This window comes from Amyelois transitella, chromosome 19 (assembly GCF_032362555.1).
Source record: "Amyelois transitella isolate CPQ chromosome 19, ilAmyTran1.1, whole genome shotgun sequence".
NCBI classification, from domain to species: domain Eukaryota; kingdom Metazoa; phylum Arthropoda; class Insecta; order Lepidoptera; family Pyralidae; genus Amyelois; species Amyelois transitella.
Genome location: NC_083522.1, coordinates 6004490 through 6024513, shown reverse-complemented (window position 1 = coordinate 6024513; position 20024 = coordinate 6004490). Strand labels below are relative to the sequence as shown.

At 35.0% G+C, this 20024-nt stretch overlaps 1 protein-coding gene across 2 annotated transcripts in view; it reads right to left on the bottom strand.

Annotated features, from left to right (window-relative positions):
- The window catches only part of LOC106132760 (membralin), an 89353-nt gene that overhangs the window by 54576 nt on the left and 14753 nt on the right, over positions 1-20024 (bottom strand). For both annotated transcript variants that reach the window (XM_060949529.1, XM_013332282.2), the window contains exon 8: positions 16142-16225. In XM_060949529.1, the coding sequence (XP_060805512.1) occupies positions 16142-16225 (84 nt within the window). The remainder of the gene's footprint in view (positions 1-16141; positions 16226-20024) is intronic.

Genomic DNA, 20024 nt, shown 5'->3' with positions numbered 1-20024 from the left:
ACGCTTTGCAACGCTTCCCGGTGGCGCGTTACTAAATTTCGTTGCAGATTTCCATAAAATATTGGATTAACTATCAAGTTGGATGCATTTTAACCTGAGCTTTTTGATACAAAATTTTAAGGTTAAATAACTTTAACCACCATTACATACATCACAACACGTCTCACCGTTACATGGTAGGCAGAACGCACAGTCTTGAAAAGACTGATAGGCCACGTTCAGCTGTTTGGCTTAATGATAGAATTTGTAACTTCTTGAAATTTTGTGTATAGTACAGTACGGTAAAAACCTATATATTTTGCAGGTGGCACTAAAATTCTGCATGTAGGTGACGTAAACTAGCGCGTGTAAATCGTAGGTGGCGCTAAATTCGCACAGGCGAAGCTGCAGGTGAAAGCTAGTATGGTGAGAATTTTATTACATTAGGACGTCATCAGTGAAAACAGAACGCATCCGTTATCAAAATACATTTCTAACTAAATTAAAAGTGTTTGCCCGCTGCTCTCAAACATTGAATTACATAATAAAATCATCATTATATGCAATAGAACCAACCGATGGGGGAAACCGCAAACCACTTTACAGTATGTTTGATTAAAAACATAACAAATATTTACGTTATTAATCAAACATACTGAAAAGTGGTATATTATGCGTCCATAAAAACAGAACTAATCAAAAAACAGACATTTTAAAAAGACAAAACAATTTAAAAGGAAACCCTTAAATTAATCAATTACTAACGACATGGAGGTAATATGATAGTATTTATGATTCAAAAATCTTCTTTGATACGATCTTTTAAATAACAAAACTGAAAAAACCTTTGTTTGAAAAATAGTGTGATCCGATTCATTTATCACAAATACCAAAGCAATACTCGGATACATACATATTTACGGTTTCGCACAGAAGTATTTCAGTGCAGTCCATTCAGAACCTGCAATGCACATGCAATTGAACATCATCCGACATGGAAACTGATACCGTAGCAGGAAATACTCAGTAGGGGTCCATTGATTTGAAGTAAATAGACAATGGATAAAAAAGTTTTTTGAAAAAAAAAAATATCAGAATTAAAATTACTACTGATGTCCATAGCGAACTCGCGAACAGTTTAATTTTTACAAGCAAACATACATACATTTTTACCAATTTGGTAGATTTCACTCGCTAATAAAATAATTCACGACAGAGTGACGGGATATGTATATTTGACTACATTATTTATGAATCTTTAATATTTACTTAAGTCGAAGAGCCTGTAAAAATGTTTAATATTTTTAAAAAGAATCGCATGTTCACTACAACCGAATATGACAGACGTTGGATAGACACGCAAATTGACATAATTTTATCCATAAAAAGTTTAACATTTCTAATGTTTTAAAACTACATATCTCTTGTCGATGAAGTCAGGTGGATCATTTTCTATTTTTTGACATTTATTCTATCCTTTTTATTTTTCCTCCTCTTTGTGTAAAAGCACGAAACAAAGTCACAATTTCCTTTCGTTAAAAATAAGCCTTCTCTATTAACTTAGTTGGTCTGAGTGTAAAGTTCTAGACGCAGAATGAAGAGACGCATATTTCCACTGTTTCTCAGAAAATCTTTTTGCTCTGGCTGTGCTATGAAAGGGAAGGAGATATTCGACGTATTTACATGGAAAAATAAATTCATTCATGAAAGCAAATAAATGTTTTATTGGTATAACTTATTATTGTGTTAAAGTAAATTGTGTTTTATTATTTTTATAAGTTATATTTACTCAATTTCAAATTGTTCATGTAATATGTCAAACTGTAATGGCCACTGCTTAGTTTGTTTGTTTATTTTAAGTTATAAAATCAAATAAAAGTTAACATTCTTCATACAAAAAACCTTCCAAACATTACCATTTTTAAACTAAAAATATAATAAACGTCAAATGACTTTGCTATTCCGCTGAACGTCCCAACGAAGCCAACGCAATATTCGTTTGTTGTTTACTTGGAAAATGAATTTACAGGGAAATAAAGCAAACTGCATTAGACGCACGGTTGTCACAATAATAAAGTTCATATTAGTTTCATAAAAGAATGAGGACGACATTGTATATACGTTTCGAAATGAAAAACAACCGTTAAGCCACTTGGGAACAAAGTGCAAGCAATATTGCACGATTCGATTTAAAACTGCGATAGGTTTCAACGCAGACGACCAACAAACTAAAATAACTATCAAAATAACCGATGTTATTTTTTTTATTATTTAAAAATATATTTTTTTATATGGACTTCTACAGCAAATAAATAAGGAAGGAATGTGATCGTATGTTTTCATGTCCTAATAATCGTCGGAGCTCATCAACCAATTACAATTTTTTTATCAATATGAAGAATGTAATATCAGGATGGATAAGGGTGAAGATCATTAAATCGGGAAAAACCGCGGTAATGTAAGTAGGTAAACAAAATACACAAATTAAAGGTAAATGCTGAATTCGTCACAATTCTGAGATGCATAAGTACATAAGTTATTAGCTAAGTAATCAATTGTTCAGTTTAGGTTGTGCCATATTACCATACCGTAACGATAACTAAACGCAAGCTGACAATATTCCGGCTAACCGAAATTTGTATTGCAACATTAAAATTTTCCACACTATTGGCACCGTCATTGTTACCACTAAAGTCAAGTCTGACGCAAATTAAAGTAACTAAGTGTGATTTGTGTACTCTCCTTATTCTATAACGTAGTGATATAATCAAAAGTTCCCCCGCAAAGGCAGTGGAGGAGCGCTTCCGGCGAACCCGGATGTTCCCAATTTACACAAACTGACTTAATTCTTCGACACACATAACACACTTATGCACCGTCAGCGCTTCTGTAAAAGGGTATTGCTTTTCCTTTAACGGAAACTTCAATACATAATATGGAAGATATAGTTCAATTAACCTTAGAACTAAAGAGAGAGAAAGAAATCTTTAATAAAATTAAATATGAAAGATCAAATAGTTAGAAGGGAGATGTTTACACCCTTACAGCTATTTGATCCCTAAGTGAATAATATAATGTTGTTTTAAAATGACTGTGCTTTTACTACTTCAAGACAAAACACCGAAATATATTTTAAATATAGCCATATTAGCTTGTCGGAACTTCAAGCTTATGATGTCGATTTGAAATATGTACTATGAACAACATTTAAATCTCCTATAATATCTTAGGTATATAAGAAAAAAGTCTCAACAATATTGAAGCGAGTTTCCGATTAACTGTCGGACGGGCTAAAGCAATAACCTGGGCTTTATGATAAAGTTAATTAGATAGAACATTCGTTCCCTCGAGCAAGTATACAGATGAGACGAGAGCCTTTAGATAAAAGTGCAGGAAATTGAGACGAAATCGCCGCGCTTGCTGCCTTCTTAGTGAATAATCTTAGTGCAACCCGTAATCTCAATCTTACAAATGAGAGATAAGTTTAAAATTAGGTTTACGTTAATAATAGGTAAAGTATCGTAGTAAAAATACCTATAGTATAGTTGTGTCAAGCTATGAGGCTATGACGTAAATGGAAATAAACTGTAAAAAACATACGTACAGTCCCGTATAACCCTTGCGGGGTAGACAGAGGCAACAATAAATAAATTGAAAAAAAAAAATTGAAAACAGTCTTGGAAAGACGTTCAGCTATTTGGAAAAAATAGCTGAAGGTGGAAAATTTAATTTTTTCTTACGGTACAAAAGATCACAGGACTTATCATTTCACATACATACACTGGTTTAGAAGCGAACGCTTCCACATGACGACCGCACAGATTCATTTCGAAGTTTGCGAAGAACGGACGCAGCCCGGAGGCATAATTAGTTCTGCGTTCGGCGAGCGGGAAGTCAAACAAAATAGTGATATCGCCGGTGCGGACTGCACGTGACGGACGCCGCTTATGTGTGTGAAAACTCTAATAAACACACAGTTTGAATAAAGTTTACCACTATATACTCGAAGTTTTTTTTATAAATATAGCCACGGCATTTTTCTTAATTGATAGATTTTTTTAAAATATAGTCACGTAATTTTCCCTGATTGATAAACATTTCCAGAGACTATATCTAAGTATATAATTGCCACCATCCATCCATTTTCATTATCTTTTAAACCAGAAAGTCCCCAATTTAACCAAGGTTCGTTTGCATTCGTTCCCTTTCGAACATTCGCTTTGCAAAGCTCTTCTGTTAACCTGCTTTCTTTTATCCTCTCAACATAACTAAATCATCTTAGCATTCCCTTTTTTATTCCGTCACTATATCCTCAATCACATCACAACATCACGTAACACGCTGTCTTCTTTATCCTCAAAATGTTAATTTCCATCACGTTTATTTTTTCTTTGTGCAGTGTATATTTTAAGTAATTTTGTCGACTGCATATAACAACAATGGCCTCATAGATCCCGTTACTGTGAGCGGATCGCTGTGTTAATCTGTGTGACTCAGCCTGACGAGCCCTCGGCGGGTCAAAAGGGTGGTCTATTGTTCTACACTGACGCCTGTAGGTCGCGCTTCGACGGGTCAGAGGTTACCCGGTTTTGTTACACATGTTGTATTTGACGTTTTGCTTTATTAGAAGTTGTCGTTAGCATTCATAATTTCAGGAAAACCTCTTTTCTATCTCAGTACTACCCTACACTCTTTCAAGGAACATAAATGACAAATTTCCATTAGGTTAAGCTAAGCGTTGTCTTACCTCTAGTCATAAAAAACGCAACTAGTACTATATATGTATTTTACTAATATTTAAAATTCCAAAATCGTTGAAGTTTAGTAGTAAATTGGTTTAAATATGAATTTAATTGTATGTAAGTGATTTTTTTCACAAGAAATACAAATATATTTGGAGATTCAGTCGGATTTTTTGCAACAAAAATTCATTGAAACTTTCACTGATCACAAGAACATCGTACGAGCTAATTCACTTAGCGTTTACACCTTGCTTCGTGTAGGTACGCACATGCACAAAGTATGTTTCTTGGTTCTACAAAGTACGATACAGACAGGCAGACCTGAATATTTATATTACATTCGACTATAATAAATTACGGTAACACATAAATTGAAAAATACTAGACTGGCTACTTCGTAGCATCCTTACGTCGTAGTATCACTCCATGTCGTAGCACCTCTACGTCGTAGCAAAATGCTACGACTTGCAACATCGCCCACAAATAATGCTTAATTTACTTAAAGCTTAACAAAAGAAACATAATGTTAGAAACTAAATTAGTTATGGCGCCCCCATTGTTAAACTTAAGATAGGGGCTAAAATATTAAAATTGGAAAATGCCAAATCGTTCACAGCTAATCTGTAAACTAAACCCGGGTAAAAATTAAACTTTTCGCAATTTAATTCATAGAAAGAACGTACGGGCGAAGTTTCAGCTTTCATCTAAGATAAAACCGAGCGTCTGGCCCTATCGGGTGTGGATTAATAATAAAGGAGAGTCTGACTCAGATTTCAAAGTTCGAAACTTATGATAGAAAATAATTTCGTAGAAAACGGAAGCAGAAATTAGGAATATAATATTACAAGCTTATTATAAAAGATTAATGATCAAGTTTAAATGATCTCGTTTTGTGTAAAAGCCAAATTATATATAAGGCATAGTTTAGGTACTGGTCTGGTTTATCAAAGAAAAATTTAAAAAATATAACATTTCTTTTTGTAACAACTTATACCAAAGACGATTAAAAAGGGAAAATCAACTTTTCTATGAAATTAAGTAACAATTGAGTCCTTTACACACGATAAGAGATTTTTACGGCTTACTTTGTCACACAATGTAACAAAAGGAATAAATAAAACATTTAAGTCCATTACTTAGAATTGTCCTCAAACAAGTCCCAACATTCACGTTTCCATTCTGATCTTCTTATAGTCCAGAAATATTGAAGTTTGTACACGCGTCTCGCGGATACACAATACAATTTATTTATTGAAAACAACTTACGAACTTTGTACTAAGCCTATAGAACAACAATACAGAGTTATTTCAATTTGTCGATTCCGTATGGCTTGGACTCGACAAACTGAAACAATATGGGTACTCATGATTATTGTTTCTTATATAAATTAAGATGTTATTTATGTTTAAAAAAATAATAGCTACATACTATCTTAATTAATTTTAAGGTACATCTTCAACAATACATTTTTGACAAAGCTTTAATCAAACAACTTACTGGAAAAAAACTGGAATGTTTGACCACAGTTCCGGAAGTTACACGTAGCAACATCCTCTACTTGGATCCTAATTGTTTTTCACTGAGAAAGTGCTTATTTTCATAGTTCATTCTAAGCCTGTTCAGGTGTTCTAAAGTGGCGAGAACCACACGGCCCAGTCAATTGTACCAATGTGAACACGGCAATAAGGAAATAATAAAAGTATCTGTTGGAAGTTGAAGCGTCGAGAATCGTAGAGTCGCGCGCACAACTTCTTAAAACTTCGTTGTCGGTCCAGGCACTAACTCTTATTACAAACTTGGACCAATAGACACTCCAGTTATAACTTCCGAACCGATATTACAAATTAGCGATGATACTTTGATAAATGTTGTTGCGAATTAAATAAAGTTCGATAAACGCTTTATTTTGTTTCATTATTTTGAAATATTAACGCGACTATGGGCGAGGTTTATGAACTTGGGACTCCTCTTGAGATTCAAATAGTGAGATTCAAAACACTATTTGAATCTCAATTTCATCATCAATCTTTACAGCAGATTGAAGCCTTACAGTCTTTTTAAGCCAACAGGCTCTGTCTACTTCGCAAGGGATATATACGTGATTATATGTATGTATATACTTATATGTAAAATCATAACCAAGTTTAACCAGCATTTTATTTCAGGTAAGTTACCTCACCAATTATGTCGTACTCAAAGTGCCAACGGGCTAGTCGCATTACCAAATTATGTCTAGCTGCAGCACCACACGGCGGCCTTCCGAAATGCAATAAAAAAGCACTCCGGCTAATTCCGCAGATGTAGACCTGGACACTAAAACTTGCAGACGCTGCATTCTCGGGAATAGAGACAAATTATCGTGATAATCAACGCTAACTATTGTGAAATTAAATTCAACACACAGATATTTTATTTTCTTTTTAATCTGATATAAGAGTTATCGTTATAAAATGCATTTGAAGCGGTTAAAAAAGGTGTGACTGACGAAGCTAAACGATAACTTTTAAGTAGGTAATAAAATTAATTAATAAAAAAAACATCATCCATGTGATAACGCTCGTATGTTCTTCCCATCCCTCGTGTGTATTGATCAATCTTTAATTACAGACCGGCAAGCCATTAATTACTCTACTGAATACCGGAACAAAACACGATATTCAGTGCACTATCTATAACAGTGACAAAATGTTTGTCTGTCCGTATGTACTGACAAATGAACAGGACTCGTGTTCCGTGTAAACCATACGTCTGGGCAATATTACCGTTATGCCGTGATCGCCATGTTGGAGCTAGGAATATGAATTATGTCGGTGGATGTGGTGGCATGGAGAATTTTGAATAAATAAACTGGTGAAATAAGCAATATGAGATACGATATTTGAGTTTATGACAAATAAATTTTCCGAACACACGAAATCGACATTTCCTAAGAAAATTAACTGCTTATCTCAATGGTTGTTATTTAGAACTTTCTAAAGAAACCAGAATTTACCCGTCTTTACCAACAAGCAAAAGACCAAAGGAATTATTGGGAGAAATAAAAAAAAATAGCACCAAAAGTGGCTACGCACTACGTAATAACACAATACTGAATCAACCAATGTGTCCTAAAACAATAAACTGTACAATAACAACTCCATCAAAATTCCGTATGCGCCGTACATGAAAAAATTGCCATTCTCATAATAAAAGTGCACTTCATACAGTGACAGCAAACTGAGCGAATCCGCCAGTGTTTGCCGCTCATCAATCATCTGCGATCGGTTTAATGCAACGTCATCCACCAATGGCATGGCTAACAGTTTCCTTGTGGTCATTCTTTATTCTATATGCATAATACCGTCCGCCCACGGAATATGATAAAAAATTTAGCCTATGCGTTGTTTTGACTACTTTGTGTGTACTAGTGCACCAATTGACCAAACAAGGAACCTATTAATGTATATATTTTTACATATAGAACAGCGAAGAACTCGTCATTACTGAAAAGTTTCAAACAAATACGTTTAAAAGTTTTTAAAAGCCCCATCATTTGACATATGAAGTTTTACAAAAAAAAATATTTCTTATGGAATAGTTTATATTTTATTCTTATAATGCTTAACCTTAACCGTAACCTTAGACCCTTGGACTAATTGGGTTAAGATCTAGTTGCAGGACATGGAACATATTATGTGCATACCATATAATGAGGCTGTTCTTCGTGATGATCAATCACTCGATCAGGAAAGCAATATGTATTTATATTTATTGATTGATAAAATGATAATAAATAAGAAAACAGTATGAAATAAACACGTAAATGGGGTGTAATCCGGACATCTACCTCCATTGTCGCGGGGGCTTAACTACCGAGTGCCGTTCACTTCGGAAATTAATAAGCGATATCCGATACTTCATGTTAGCCAACGGATTAATTAAATGGACGAAAATCTTTTTAAAACACCATGCTCTGCGATGGAAATTATACATACATACATGAAATCACGCCTCTTTCCCGGAGAGGTAGGCAGAGACTACCTCTTTCCACTTGATGGAAATTATATTGATCGAAATTAATTATACATATAGGTAAATAAGGTTTTTATTTAAAACGAGATAAGCCCTCCGACCCTTGCTGGGGAACCTAACCTATATTGGCCCTTGCGATATAGAATCGTTGCAGTAACAAAAAGTACATTTTTATATAGAGAATGTAGGTATCCATAAATATTAAAGTGATTGGAATAACAAAAATCTTTTCAGAGCTTAAATTTATATCTTGGGAGTTTAATATAGAAACATATACAGCCGTTTAAAACAAATATCATTCAACGAATTCTTTTCCAACTGGTTTAAAATATAAAAGGAGATTAAAATTAATAATTCAAAGAGAGGCACAGATAGCAACATCGAGTGCGGTGCATCATATAAACAGTGCCGATTCATGCCTCGGGTCACTGCAGCGGGATTACGCCCGTGAACAGATTATAATTCATCACGATCGACAGCATGCCTAATTATGCAGCGAGCCCAATATAAACTATGTAAAATTTAAAAAACAAAAAAAAAAGATTACGAATTTCTGACGAAGGTCGTAACTAAATTCGGCACCGACACTTTCATTTGATTGGGCATTGTTTCGGCCGGTCCGGCGCTAATACACTGCACTGTATGCGATGCGAATCCAATTTTGGAACGCGAGACCTGAGCGGCGCCTATCTAAAAGTATTGCCAACTGAGCGTTCACGGCGCTAAATCTGGCGGTTTTTAGCCATGTTCATAGCTTAACGCCTAGCGCCCATTTTCAAAAATTTGGGGTTTGTATATAATTATTGACAGTCAAAGATTTCAGACAGTTACGAAGTTAATTCCAGGTAAAACCGAAATAGGCGAACACCGTGAGGAACGTCGTTTTCTTTTTGTTCGTCTTAATAACTTGGCTTAATACGTTTAGTGCTTGTTTTAGACAACTAGAGGTTATTTACGATCGATTTAGCGCCTTCTTGGCGGAAGCAGTTGGCAACAGTACTATCCACTACGATCCATTAGTATTCAGCGCGAGGCGTCAACGTACGTGCTGCTGGGAACGTGATGCGATGCTCGAGCAAACAAAAACACAGCCAGCTGAAATAGGCTCATCCCCTTTGAATCATTCGTCATAGTACGACACTAAAAAAACGGTGACGGTGATCCATTTTTGGATCTGATTTTTATTTGAGAATAATTTCTGTTAAATTAATACATTGAAACTCAATAACATTTAGTAAATCATATAATCCACCATATTGAATAGAATCAATTTCTTTGCAAAAGCACGCTTTCTTCAAAATCATTCACATTAATTCAGAACATCTAGCGAACAATTCAAAAATGGTTTCTTCAAAAAGGCTGTTATCTTAGAAGAAATCCCATCTTTGTAATTGAAACGTCTAAGTCGGGACGGTGACGTAGATAATAGAGCTTATTAAATATGCCGAACCTCTCTGCGGACGAGAACGGATTGAAAACCCTTCTTCTCGCGGTCGGGTAATAATCTCTTCGGCAGACATTTTTCAGAGTTCGCGAGTGCCGGAGGATGCCCGATAGCATCGCTGGCCGGATTGAAATTTAAAATGCGTAAGCCAAAGACTTTTGGACGAGAACATATATATAAAAATTTAAAAAATTACGTTGAGTATATATTTCACGCAAAGTTGCAACATCAAGTAGTAAATAAGTATCTTTACCTACTTAAAATCAGTGATCGGAATCTCAGCTTATTGATATATATATATTAAACAAGTCAAATTCAATTTAGGGGATGAGCATTTTAAGTGAGCGATTTTTTACCTTAAAGGACAACAATGTATTTTTACCTTTATGGTAAATTTATAAATTTATGATATGACAAAATCAGGTTAACCGCCCTACTATCAGCTCCATCACAGGACTAAAAAGTCTCAAACATGTAATACGGTTCAGGAACTCACACAAAGGTCACTTAATCATGGGTTCATACGGCACAGCTATACCCAAACATATACGTGTACGGCACAACAATATGCGGTTGGATTCGAAAGTTGTCTGAATCCGTACGACGGCCCTGCTCCGGCGATATTAATCAAACGATATATGCGGGCGCACACATGTTCAACTTCAAGATTAGAATTTCTGTGTTAGCTCGTAACAATAATTGAGTCAGACCAACTGCAATATGTACTACCGAGCGCAAGGTGAATTCGGTACACAGTCGTAAATTACGAAACACCAAGTTGGTATAGTGAGTGACGGACAAAGTTTCGCAATAAAATTGCTGAAAACTACCACATTATGCGGGACACTAGTGTGCCCATGAATATTTTAGTGTTTGCACACGTCTATGTCAAAGCTGAAACGGAATATGCAATCTGTTCGCAAAATAATATTTCGCTTCATAACATAGAAATATTATAAGAAATCATACCTCCTTCAATTACTGTAAAAAGGGTGAAAGTAATTTTATTCATGCCGCTTTCACTACATAAATAACCTATAAAATAAATTATCGCGTCAAAGAAGATAATTGCACCTTGAGAAATAAATTAACCTGAACACCACACACCACCACCTGAACACAAATAAAAATTCTATTGAAGAAAATAAACGTCCATCCTTGCTAGAAAAATAATTACTTCACAAGGTAAACCACACAAAGGCAGTCAGTAAATTTTATCATTTCCTCAGTGCCAATCCGTGTGTAACGTTGCATCGAATTAGCGTTCTTTGAAATTTCATTTTACACCGTAGCGACTCGCAGAAATTGCTTTCTTCATCTCGTGATTAACAGTTACGTTGTAAGACCAGCAAAAAATTCTTTTCGACATTTAAGGTAGGTGAAATGGGTTTTGTTAACTCATAAATTTGCTCTCGAATATTGTATTATATAGGTTATGTTGATCTAGTAGCTATTAAACATATCAATTGTTGGAAAGCGGAGCTTCAATACTCTTGATACAAATAAATTCGTCTCAATACAATTCTAGACATTCTCACATACACAGCTCAATGCTTTTATCCAATAGAATAGCAATCAATAGATAAAATATTCGGGAACATACGTTACAAACTATTCTCTACGTAGTATATTAATGGAATAGCTCAATACATACATACATACGGGGCACATTGTCGTTAGGCGTTGTCAATATTCTGTCTTGTTCACTCAAAAAAGTGAATGGTAGATTGATTAAGGTATCCGATTCATAAGTGAAATGTAGAGGGTTCGATTTGTACCAAAGTCCTGTATCAATGACTAGCTGTGCCCGCGACTTCGTCCGCGTGGGATAGTTATTTTGGGCATCATATTTATTTTTGCAAACATCCTCCTCAGGCGGTCAGGCGGTCACGCGTATTAGAAAGAACGCTGGTTCGCCGTATTAAATGTTTCGCTGCAAATTGCTTATAACGACTATATCTCAAAACCTATTCGTCTGATTTATATACTGTAAATGGCAATTTTAGTCTACATGAAAAGCCGAAAGTAATAAACATATTTATTTGGATAAGGATTAATACTGAATTAAAGAAAATTGGTTTCAAAATAACTTATGTTTATAATGAAAAAATAATCTTAAAAAATGAACATAAAAGTGGTTATTGTAAGTAAACCTTAAGAGATAGATATATGCTCTCGCGGACTTTTTTGTGGCAAAAAATGAGTACTTCACATCTTTAGTACATTGTTTTACTATATCTTTGTTGGTTTGCGCAGCGTTCGCGTGGAAAGCTCGCAGATGGCCGACTCATTCAACTTTCACCTGCATTGTTGACGTTTCCCGTAGGAAATCCGGGATAAAATGTAGCCTATAGCCTTCCTCGATAAATAGACTATCTAACAGTGAAAGAATTATTTAAATCGGTTCAGTAGTTTCTGAGATTAGCGCGTTTAAACAAACAAACAAACAAAACAAACTCTTCAGCTTTATAATATTAGTATAGATTCTTTCCGAGTTGAATGCTAACTGCTACTTTTGTGACATAAGATTATGGAGAACCTGCACAATCGGAAAAGCGCATGGTTAACCTTATAAGTAGATACTTCAATCGTATTTACACATTCATGATAAGACTGCCTACTCACTCTCTAAAATCCTTTCTACTACTTAATGCTGGATCATAACATCAGAATAGAGATATAATATAATATCCCTGGATTATCCAGAGGAGAGAGGAAGGTACTGAGACCAAACCAACAAAATAATATTTATAATGTTGTACAATACATAAATCTCAATCATTGAACCTCTAAAAAAATATGTTTTATATACAGTACCTAAGACAAGTCACTAACATACCTATTGACATGGGGAGGCAAACGTATTGGAAACGTAATACAAATCGTTACCGATACCGCAAACATCCTATGTAAGCTTTTCCAAGAAGTTGCTAATAGCTACGAAGACGTCAAAGGGAACTTTCTGATGCTAACATTTTTATAGAAAAGAGGGTTTTTATTCTATCATTACCAGAGCGCCGTTAAATGGGCCTTTGATATTTTAATTTTTAGCAATTTGCTATAACAGTGTAAGATTTATAACATCAACTAAAAAGATTATTTTTTCTTCTTATTTTCATATCTTATTTCAGATCTTCTTAAAGTTTGCGCATCTTTTCATTGAACAAATCAAAGGTTATCAATTCTTTATATTCTGCTATTATACTATGGTGTAGAACCAAAGGATCTTAAGTCCTTGGACATACATCACTTCTTATCCCAATCCAGGATGATTTTTAAAGGCTCAACCTAGTCTCCTCTTCAGAGAGGTGGGGATTTCTCTGCCACTAATACAGAAGGAAGAATACCACGGCTTACTCCATAGTTCCGAACATACGGAATTATGGAGTAGAGAGCTAACGGTCTCTAAAAGACTGAAAAGGCCACTTTCAGTTTAATGATGGAATTGAGATTCAGATAGAGATAAGTGAAAAAGGAGAGTGTGGAGGGAAAGGTCGGAGTGGGAAGACCTAGACGAACGTATCTTGATCAAATTAAGGACGTCCTGGTAAAGGGTCAGGTCAAGAGTACCCGAAACGAAGGAAGTATGCAGAGATCGTGGCAAGTGGAAAGAGGTAGTCTCTGCCTACCCCTCCGGGAAAGAGGCGTGATTTTATGTATGTATGTTTGTATAGAAATAAGTTAGTGTTAATAAGTTAACATGAATACAGTAAAACGAATGTAATAATAGTGTTTACACATCACCCATGTAACATCGATCTGGGAAGCAAAGCTAGAGCTTTCTAAATATCTAGAAAGCTGCTATCCCTTTTCTAGCTGCCAGCCAGAAAAGAAATTCTGGTTCTATATTTAGGTTTTGAATTTCTAGCGATACTTCTAGAAACGTGTTCTTCAAGACATAAGTGGGTCAGAGGTATCAGTACGGGCGGTGCTAGTGGGCGTCGGCGGCGTCTACGAGGCGCAACAGGCGCCCCGCCCCGCGCAACAGGCGCCGACTTGTTGAATCGACCGACCTACTAACGTTACCATGAACACAGACACGTGAAAAATAGCCAAATTGAATGGGTAACCGCATCTAAGTCGTTCAAAGACAATATGTTACCGTAGGAAGAGCGCACACAACTATCTATCATGGAATTGTGCGTTGCCCGACTGGCGCCCAACCTGGGGCTCTTCATTTTATCTATAAGTACACAATTTCTTTTTGTGATAGGTATAGATAACATAGATAACAGCCGCTGAAATGATAGCTCAAAGAATCTTTAATTTAACCCAAGATATGTTTGGCATTTTCACTACAAAGTATATTTTCAAATTACCAATGTTTTAAGTAGGCTCCATTAAGATTTAGATAGACATATTCTATAATTTTGTTTAAAATATGAGTACTTTTGAAACCCTTTACCTTTCGTCCGTTACGTATAACTATATTAAACAAAACCTAAGCTCTATACAAAAAATTTAAAACTTTTAATACCAATATTGCTCAACCAGCGCCCACGTCGCTAAGACTCAAAGCGAAAACGGTTGCGTTTGAGCTCCGTTGATGCATTCATGGGACTTAACATGGAACTTGGCTAAAGTGCTCTTAGAGTGTGAAGTGCGAGCGCGTCGTCGCCCGCAACCTCGTTTGAGTTTATATTAAACATCTCACTAAAGTTTGAAATTTTCGTATAATGAGTTTCAATAGCTTTGATAATAAAAAATAAAGCTAAGAGCGATTTGCATTCAATCACGAAGGGAAAAACAATAGATATGCATAGTATGCCTTAATCATCTTAAGCCGCAATGAAAATGGGTGAGGTTACTTTTAATTTTTGAAACGTTTGTGTTTATTCACAACACATATTAAAAAATAAATAATAAAATAAATATATACGGGACAAATTACACTGATTGAGTTAGCCTCGAAGTAAGTTCGAAACTTGTGTTACGAGATACTAACTCAACGATACTATATTTTATAATAAATACTTATACAGTAAAAGCTCCCTATTCGCGCTTCCGTCATTCACGTTTTCACTATTCGCGGTTTAAAAAAATGCAACCCAATTTCTTTATTCGCGGCTAAAAATTTCTTTATTCGCGGATCTTAAATTTCATACAAAATTCCAATAGGTGTTTAAGGCAATATCTTTTGCAAGTGCCGTCAAATGGTACCGCCGAGCACTTTGACCTAAGCCGCCTTTGTCGAATTTGACGCAAACACCGCGGTTGGCGTTTTTGAAAATGTAAACAAACAGAAGAATACAACCTTATCTCTGAAAAAATTAAGTTTATTTTTAATGTTGCTTTTCCGTTCTTTGGTAAAAGCCGCTTTGCCTATTTTATTGTTTTATCTTTCACATTCGTTACAACAATTGTTATCGAGTAACACGTCTCTACTGCTCTCTTCGTTCTTCGTAATTAATAATGTGAACTAAAAAAATTGAGAAACGCGTTTCTACACGAAAAAATCTGTGTTACCGCTTAAAGTGAAAATAGAAATGCTTGATCGTTTACGCCTTGGAGAGTATCTAGGAACGTATCCCCATAAACCCATATAAATTACCATTCTGTATTCACGGTTTCTGTATTCGCGGCATATTTATGGAACATATACCCCGCGAATAAAGAGATTTTACTGTATAGATAAACATCCAAGACCCAGGCCAATTAGAGCAAGTTCGTTTCTCATCATGCCCTGGCCGGGATTCGAACCCAGGACCTCCGGTGTCACAGACAAGCGCACTACCGCTGCGCCACAGAGGCCGTCAGTTATTCGTTAAATAGTTAATGTTTATATCGATATTATCCTATAACTCAAAGCAATTTTCGTTCAAATTAAATAACTTCACAATTTGGTAAATGAATTAGTCATTGAAAAAGCTTTCCAGATGTTAACCTTATAGTAATATATAAAAAAATAATAGCTATGTAATCATCATTGTCATAATTATATAATTATTAGAATTAAGTACTTACCGACTAATGCCAGTATGACAGTGAGAAGAGGTGCAGCAGGGAAAGACACGGTGACATTGAACTCTAGCATCTGAAGTAGATCCACTGGAACAATGAATATAAATTAGCTGTTACTCAAAAAAATATTGCAAGAGTTTTCTTTTGTGCGAGTTTCTTGGCTAGTACTGAAGGAGAATTCTCTCGTAAAAAATTGATAGTGTGAAAATATAGAAAGTCTAATTTAATCTCGTACACAAAACATAAATCCCAAAACCACAGCACCTCGAATCGCATTCTTGCGGGAACCACTGGTATTGTAAGGACATAATAAGAAACGAGCAGTGAACAACTATATTTATAAAACAATCTAAGCATATTAAAAGTTGAAAATATAAGTATTAATTTAGTCTGCATTGGGCTATAAGTTCGCATAATGGCGTTCGTTTATGCCGTACTAGAAGCACATAAGCCCGTAAAGGCCCCCAGAGGATGCGCGGGCGACGCTCTCACGTTAACGCTATCACAAGAATTCTGTGCAAAATATTTACAATATAGAAGTGACTGGCTTTGCGCACTCTCCTATGAAACGAATTTCAGTTTATGTATCACACTAGTGGTGGACATTTTGCATGTTCAGCCTTCTGAGTTTTAAGGAAAGGCGTTGGTTAACCTTACGTTTAGAACGTGTACTTACAACGTAAGATACACAACCTACATTTCCATGGATAATTGGATCAGCACAAAAAGACCAATATTTACCAATACTTAAAGTATCGACGACACGGCTAAAGTAGTATGTGCAGTGCACATATAATCATAATAAATTAGAGGGGTAGGCAGAGACTACATCTTTCCACTTGCCACGATCTATGCATACTTCCTTCGCATCATCCTCATTCATAACTTTCTTCATGCAAGCTCGACGGTTTCGGGTACTCTTGACCTGACCCTTTGCCAGGACGTCCTCTATTTGATCAAGATACGTTCGTCTAGGCCTTCCCACTCCGACCTTTCCCTCCACACTCTCTTTATATATCTGCTTAGTCAAACTGTTCATTCATCCTCTCCACATGACCTCATCTTAACATACCCTTTTCTATTCCTGTAACTACATCTTCTTTCTCATCACAACATTCCCTTATCACGCTGTTTCGGTCACTCAATTTCACACCGATCATATTCCTTAACGCTCTCATTTCCACTGCATTTATTCTACTTTCGTGCTTCTTTTGCCACACCCAAATTTCACTTGCATACATAAATGCCAAAATATAATCATAATAAAAATGCAATAAAAGCCTAGAAGTTAGCAATAAGAGATAATTAAAATACGAGGAAGGGAACAACAAGCTAAAAATGGAAAAAACCTTTGGAAGGAAATTAACTAAGATTTACTTAAATTGTATAGAACTGTCAATTCTGTACTCTGTATATTTTGATTACTTGTGTATGAATTTTTCATGGGTACGAGAAGTAATGGTGTCGCAGCGACGCGGATCATTCTTTACGAGGAGACAACGGAAACCTTTAAAAATATAAGGTTTATCTATCGCGGTGTACGCGCTCTGAGAATCTATTTTACGAACTGAACTGTTTAAGGCCATATGAAGTTTTGAATTGAAAAATGTATGTATGTATATAACATGTCAATTGTAGATTAAATCTAACTTCGGAAGTCTTATAGATATCCAAAGAAATATTTGTTTTGTCAACACTACTTAAATCCGTTAGAGGAGAGATGGTGCTTGAAATTAAAAGTTAAACTTAATAAAAAATAATTAACTACTTTACTTGAAAAAGTAAGTAATAACATTGTTATTAAGTTTGTTTTTAAGTGTTAATAAGTGTTTTCTCTTCTTCAACATTTATGCTTATTAACTTAATTTGAACGTAAGAAATTCCCGTTATTAAAACTAACTGCTGCAAGAGGCCAATAAAGGCATGGCATGACATGACAAATATTAATCTACACTGGAACATCAATCGAGTTAACTTCATTGGAACTTTATAAATAGAGACATGAAATATAAAACATTAACAAAAATAAATTAAGGATACTGTAACAGACGCAGACAAAAATATCAAAATACGTTAGTCCGAAAAAGGACGGGAGTTCTAAACAGGATTCAGGAATCATAAAATAAAGAGAGACAGGATAACGCATGCGACTTTATTTAACGTGTTTAAAACTGAGAGCAGACGAACATAAAGCAAGGGCACAGGGAAACTAGTAGACAGTCCAATCTAGCATTAAGTGTAGGCAACCTTCATAGTATACGCCATAGCAACGGTTGCCACGATGTTGTTTGCTAGAGATATGTCAAAAATAATTTTTATTGTTAGATGTTCTTAATTTTATGTTGAATAATTTAGTGATTTTTAACTGATTATTTCTCTCCTCTTTTCTCCTTCTTTCTTCTGTAGGAATAAATAACTTTTATAACTATACTTTCTACATTAAGTTATATCTTAATTATAAAAGACGTATGCGTGCAATGATTAACAAATAAACAGCGGATACTAAAGTCCCGAGAATCTCAATGGATGTTAATACTAATATGTAAATGCTGTCAGCCTTTTAGTTAACGTTCCTGGCGATAAACCCTCTGTTTTGTTTGTATCATATTGTATGCTTTATTTGAACAAAATTTTAAATAACTCCAAAAACTTGCATCAAATCTGTCATTAATATTTTCTACCTAAGCAGTTAGTTAATCAAAATAGGAAACAAGGAATCGCTTAATGAAATTTACCAATATTATAATATATCGGCCATTTGTGTCTTTTCTGTACTTTTCTTTTTTTGTGTTCCATACCAGCTATACTCATATGTCGCGCATCACGGTTTCAAATCGTAATAAGATAAAGGTTTTATCTTCTTTTCGTTAACATAGTTCATGTGCTCCCGGTTCAAGCTTTGTGGACGGTTGTTTGCACACCGTGGGATAATCCCCGGTACACTGTATCGAATATGCGAGTATTCTGTTGTAGACTCTTTTGATGTATGAGTAAAAGGGATTCGTTCGACGTGAGGCGCGAAGCTTGCTAGTTCTAGAAATATGACATCGGAAAATCGAATGCAAGCATTAGTTCAATGGCCGGTTTAGTGATATTTTACACTGAATTTTACACAAAAATGGACCAAATATTATTTTATATAGATATTACAAAACTATTTAAACTATGTAATATAAAAAAAAAACTCAATCCCTACACATGCATTCTAATATTGTAAAATAAGAAAGAACCTCGTTTGTTAGCTTTATGCGACTAAAACGAATCTTCGTGAAATAATTTGAAGTAGGTATAAAGCACTAGCACTGAAAATCTACACATGCATTGTAATTGAAGAAAAAAATAATCGAAACATGGCCAACTTTGATATAGCGTCTTTTTTGATATACCTATATGGTAATATGCTACGGGGTAGCGTGGCGGTAAATCGCAGAAAATACGCGCCACCGAAACGGGGTGGCGAAATTAATTTCCACATGATGAATGATGAACGATGACAATGCAATTTTTCGTCAATGAAATTGTAAAGTATTCAATAGCCATAACAAATAAATTAAATTAATATTATATTCCTTCAAATATACTCTGTGCACTGGCACATTTTATCAGTTATATTAAAAGTTAAATAGTTTAATTTATTATCTAGGACTATTTCAGTCCCACAATAAACCTGCCTTCATACTAAATTAGTAAACACGTTGGAAGGTTAGAGACTTTAAAGACAGAAATCATTCCAGACTCTTATCCATGTTTTATAAAAAAAAACTACGTCTCAACGAAATATATTAATTAAATCCTTTATTTTTACATTAACAAAATGTAGAAAGGGATTACAAAAGAAGTTACATACATTTATCAAGTCTCTCCCTTACAGGATTGACAGAGCCAA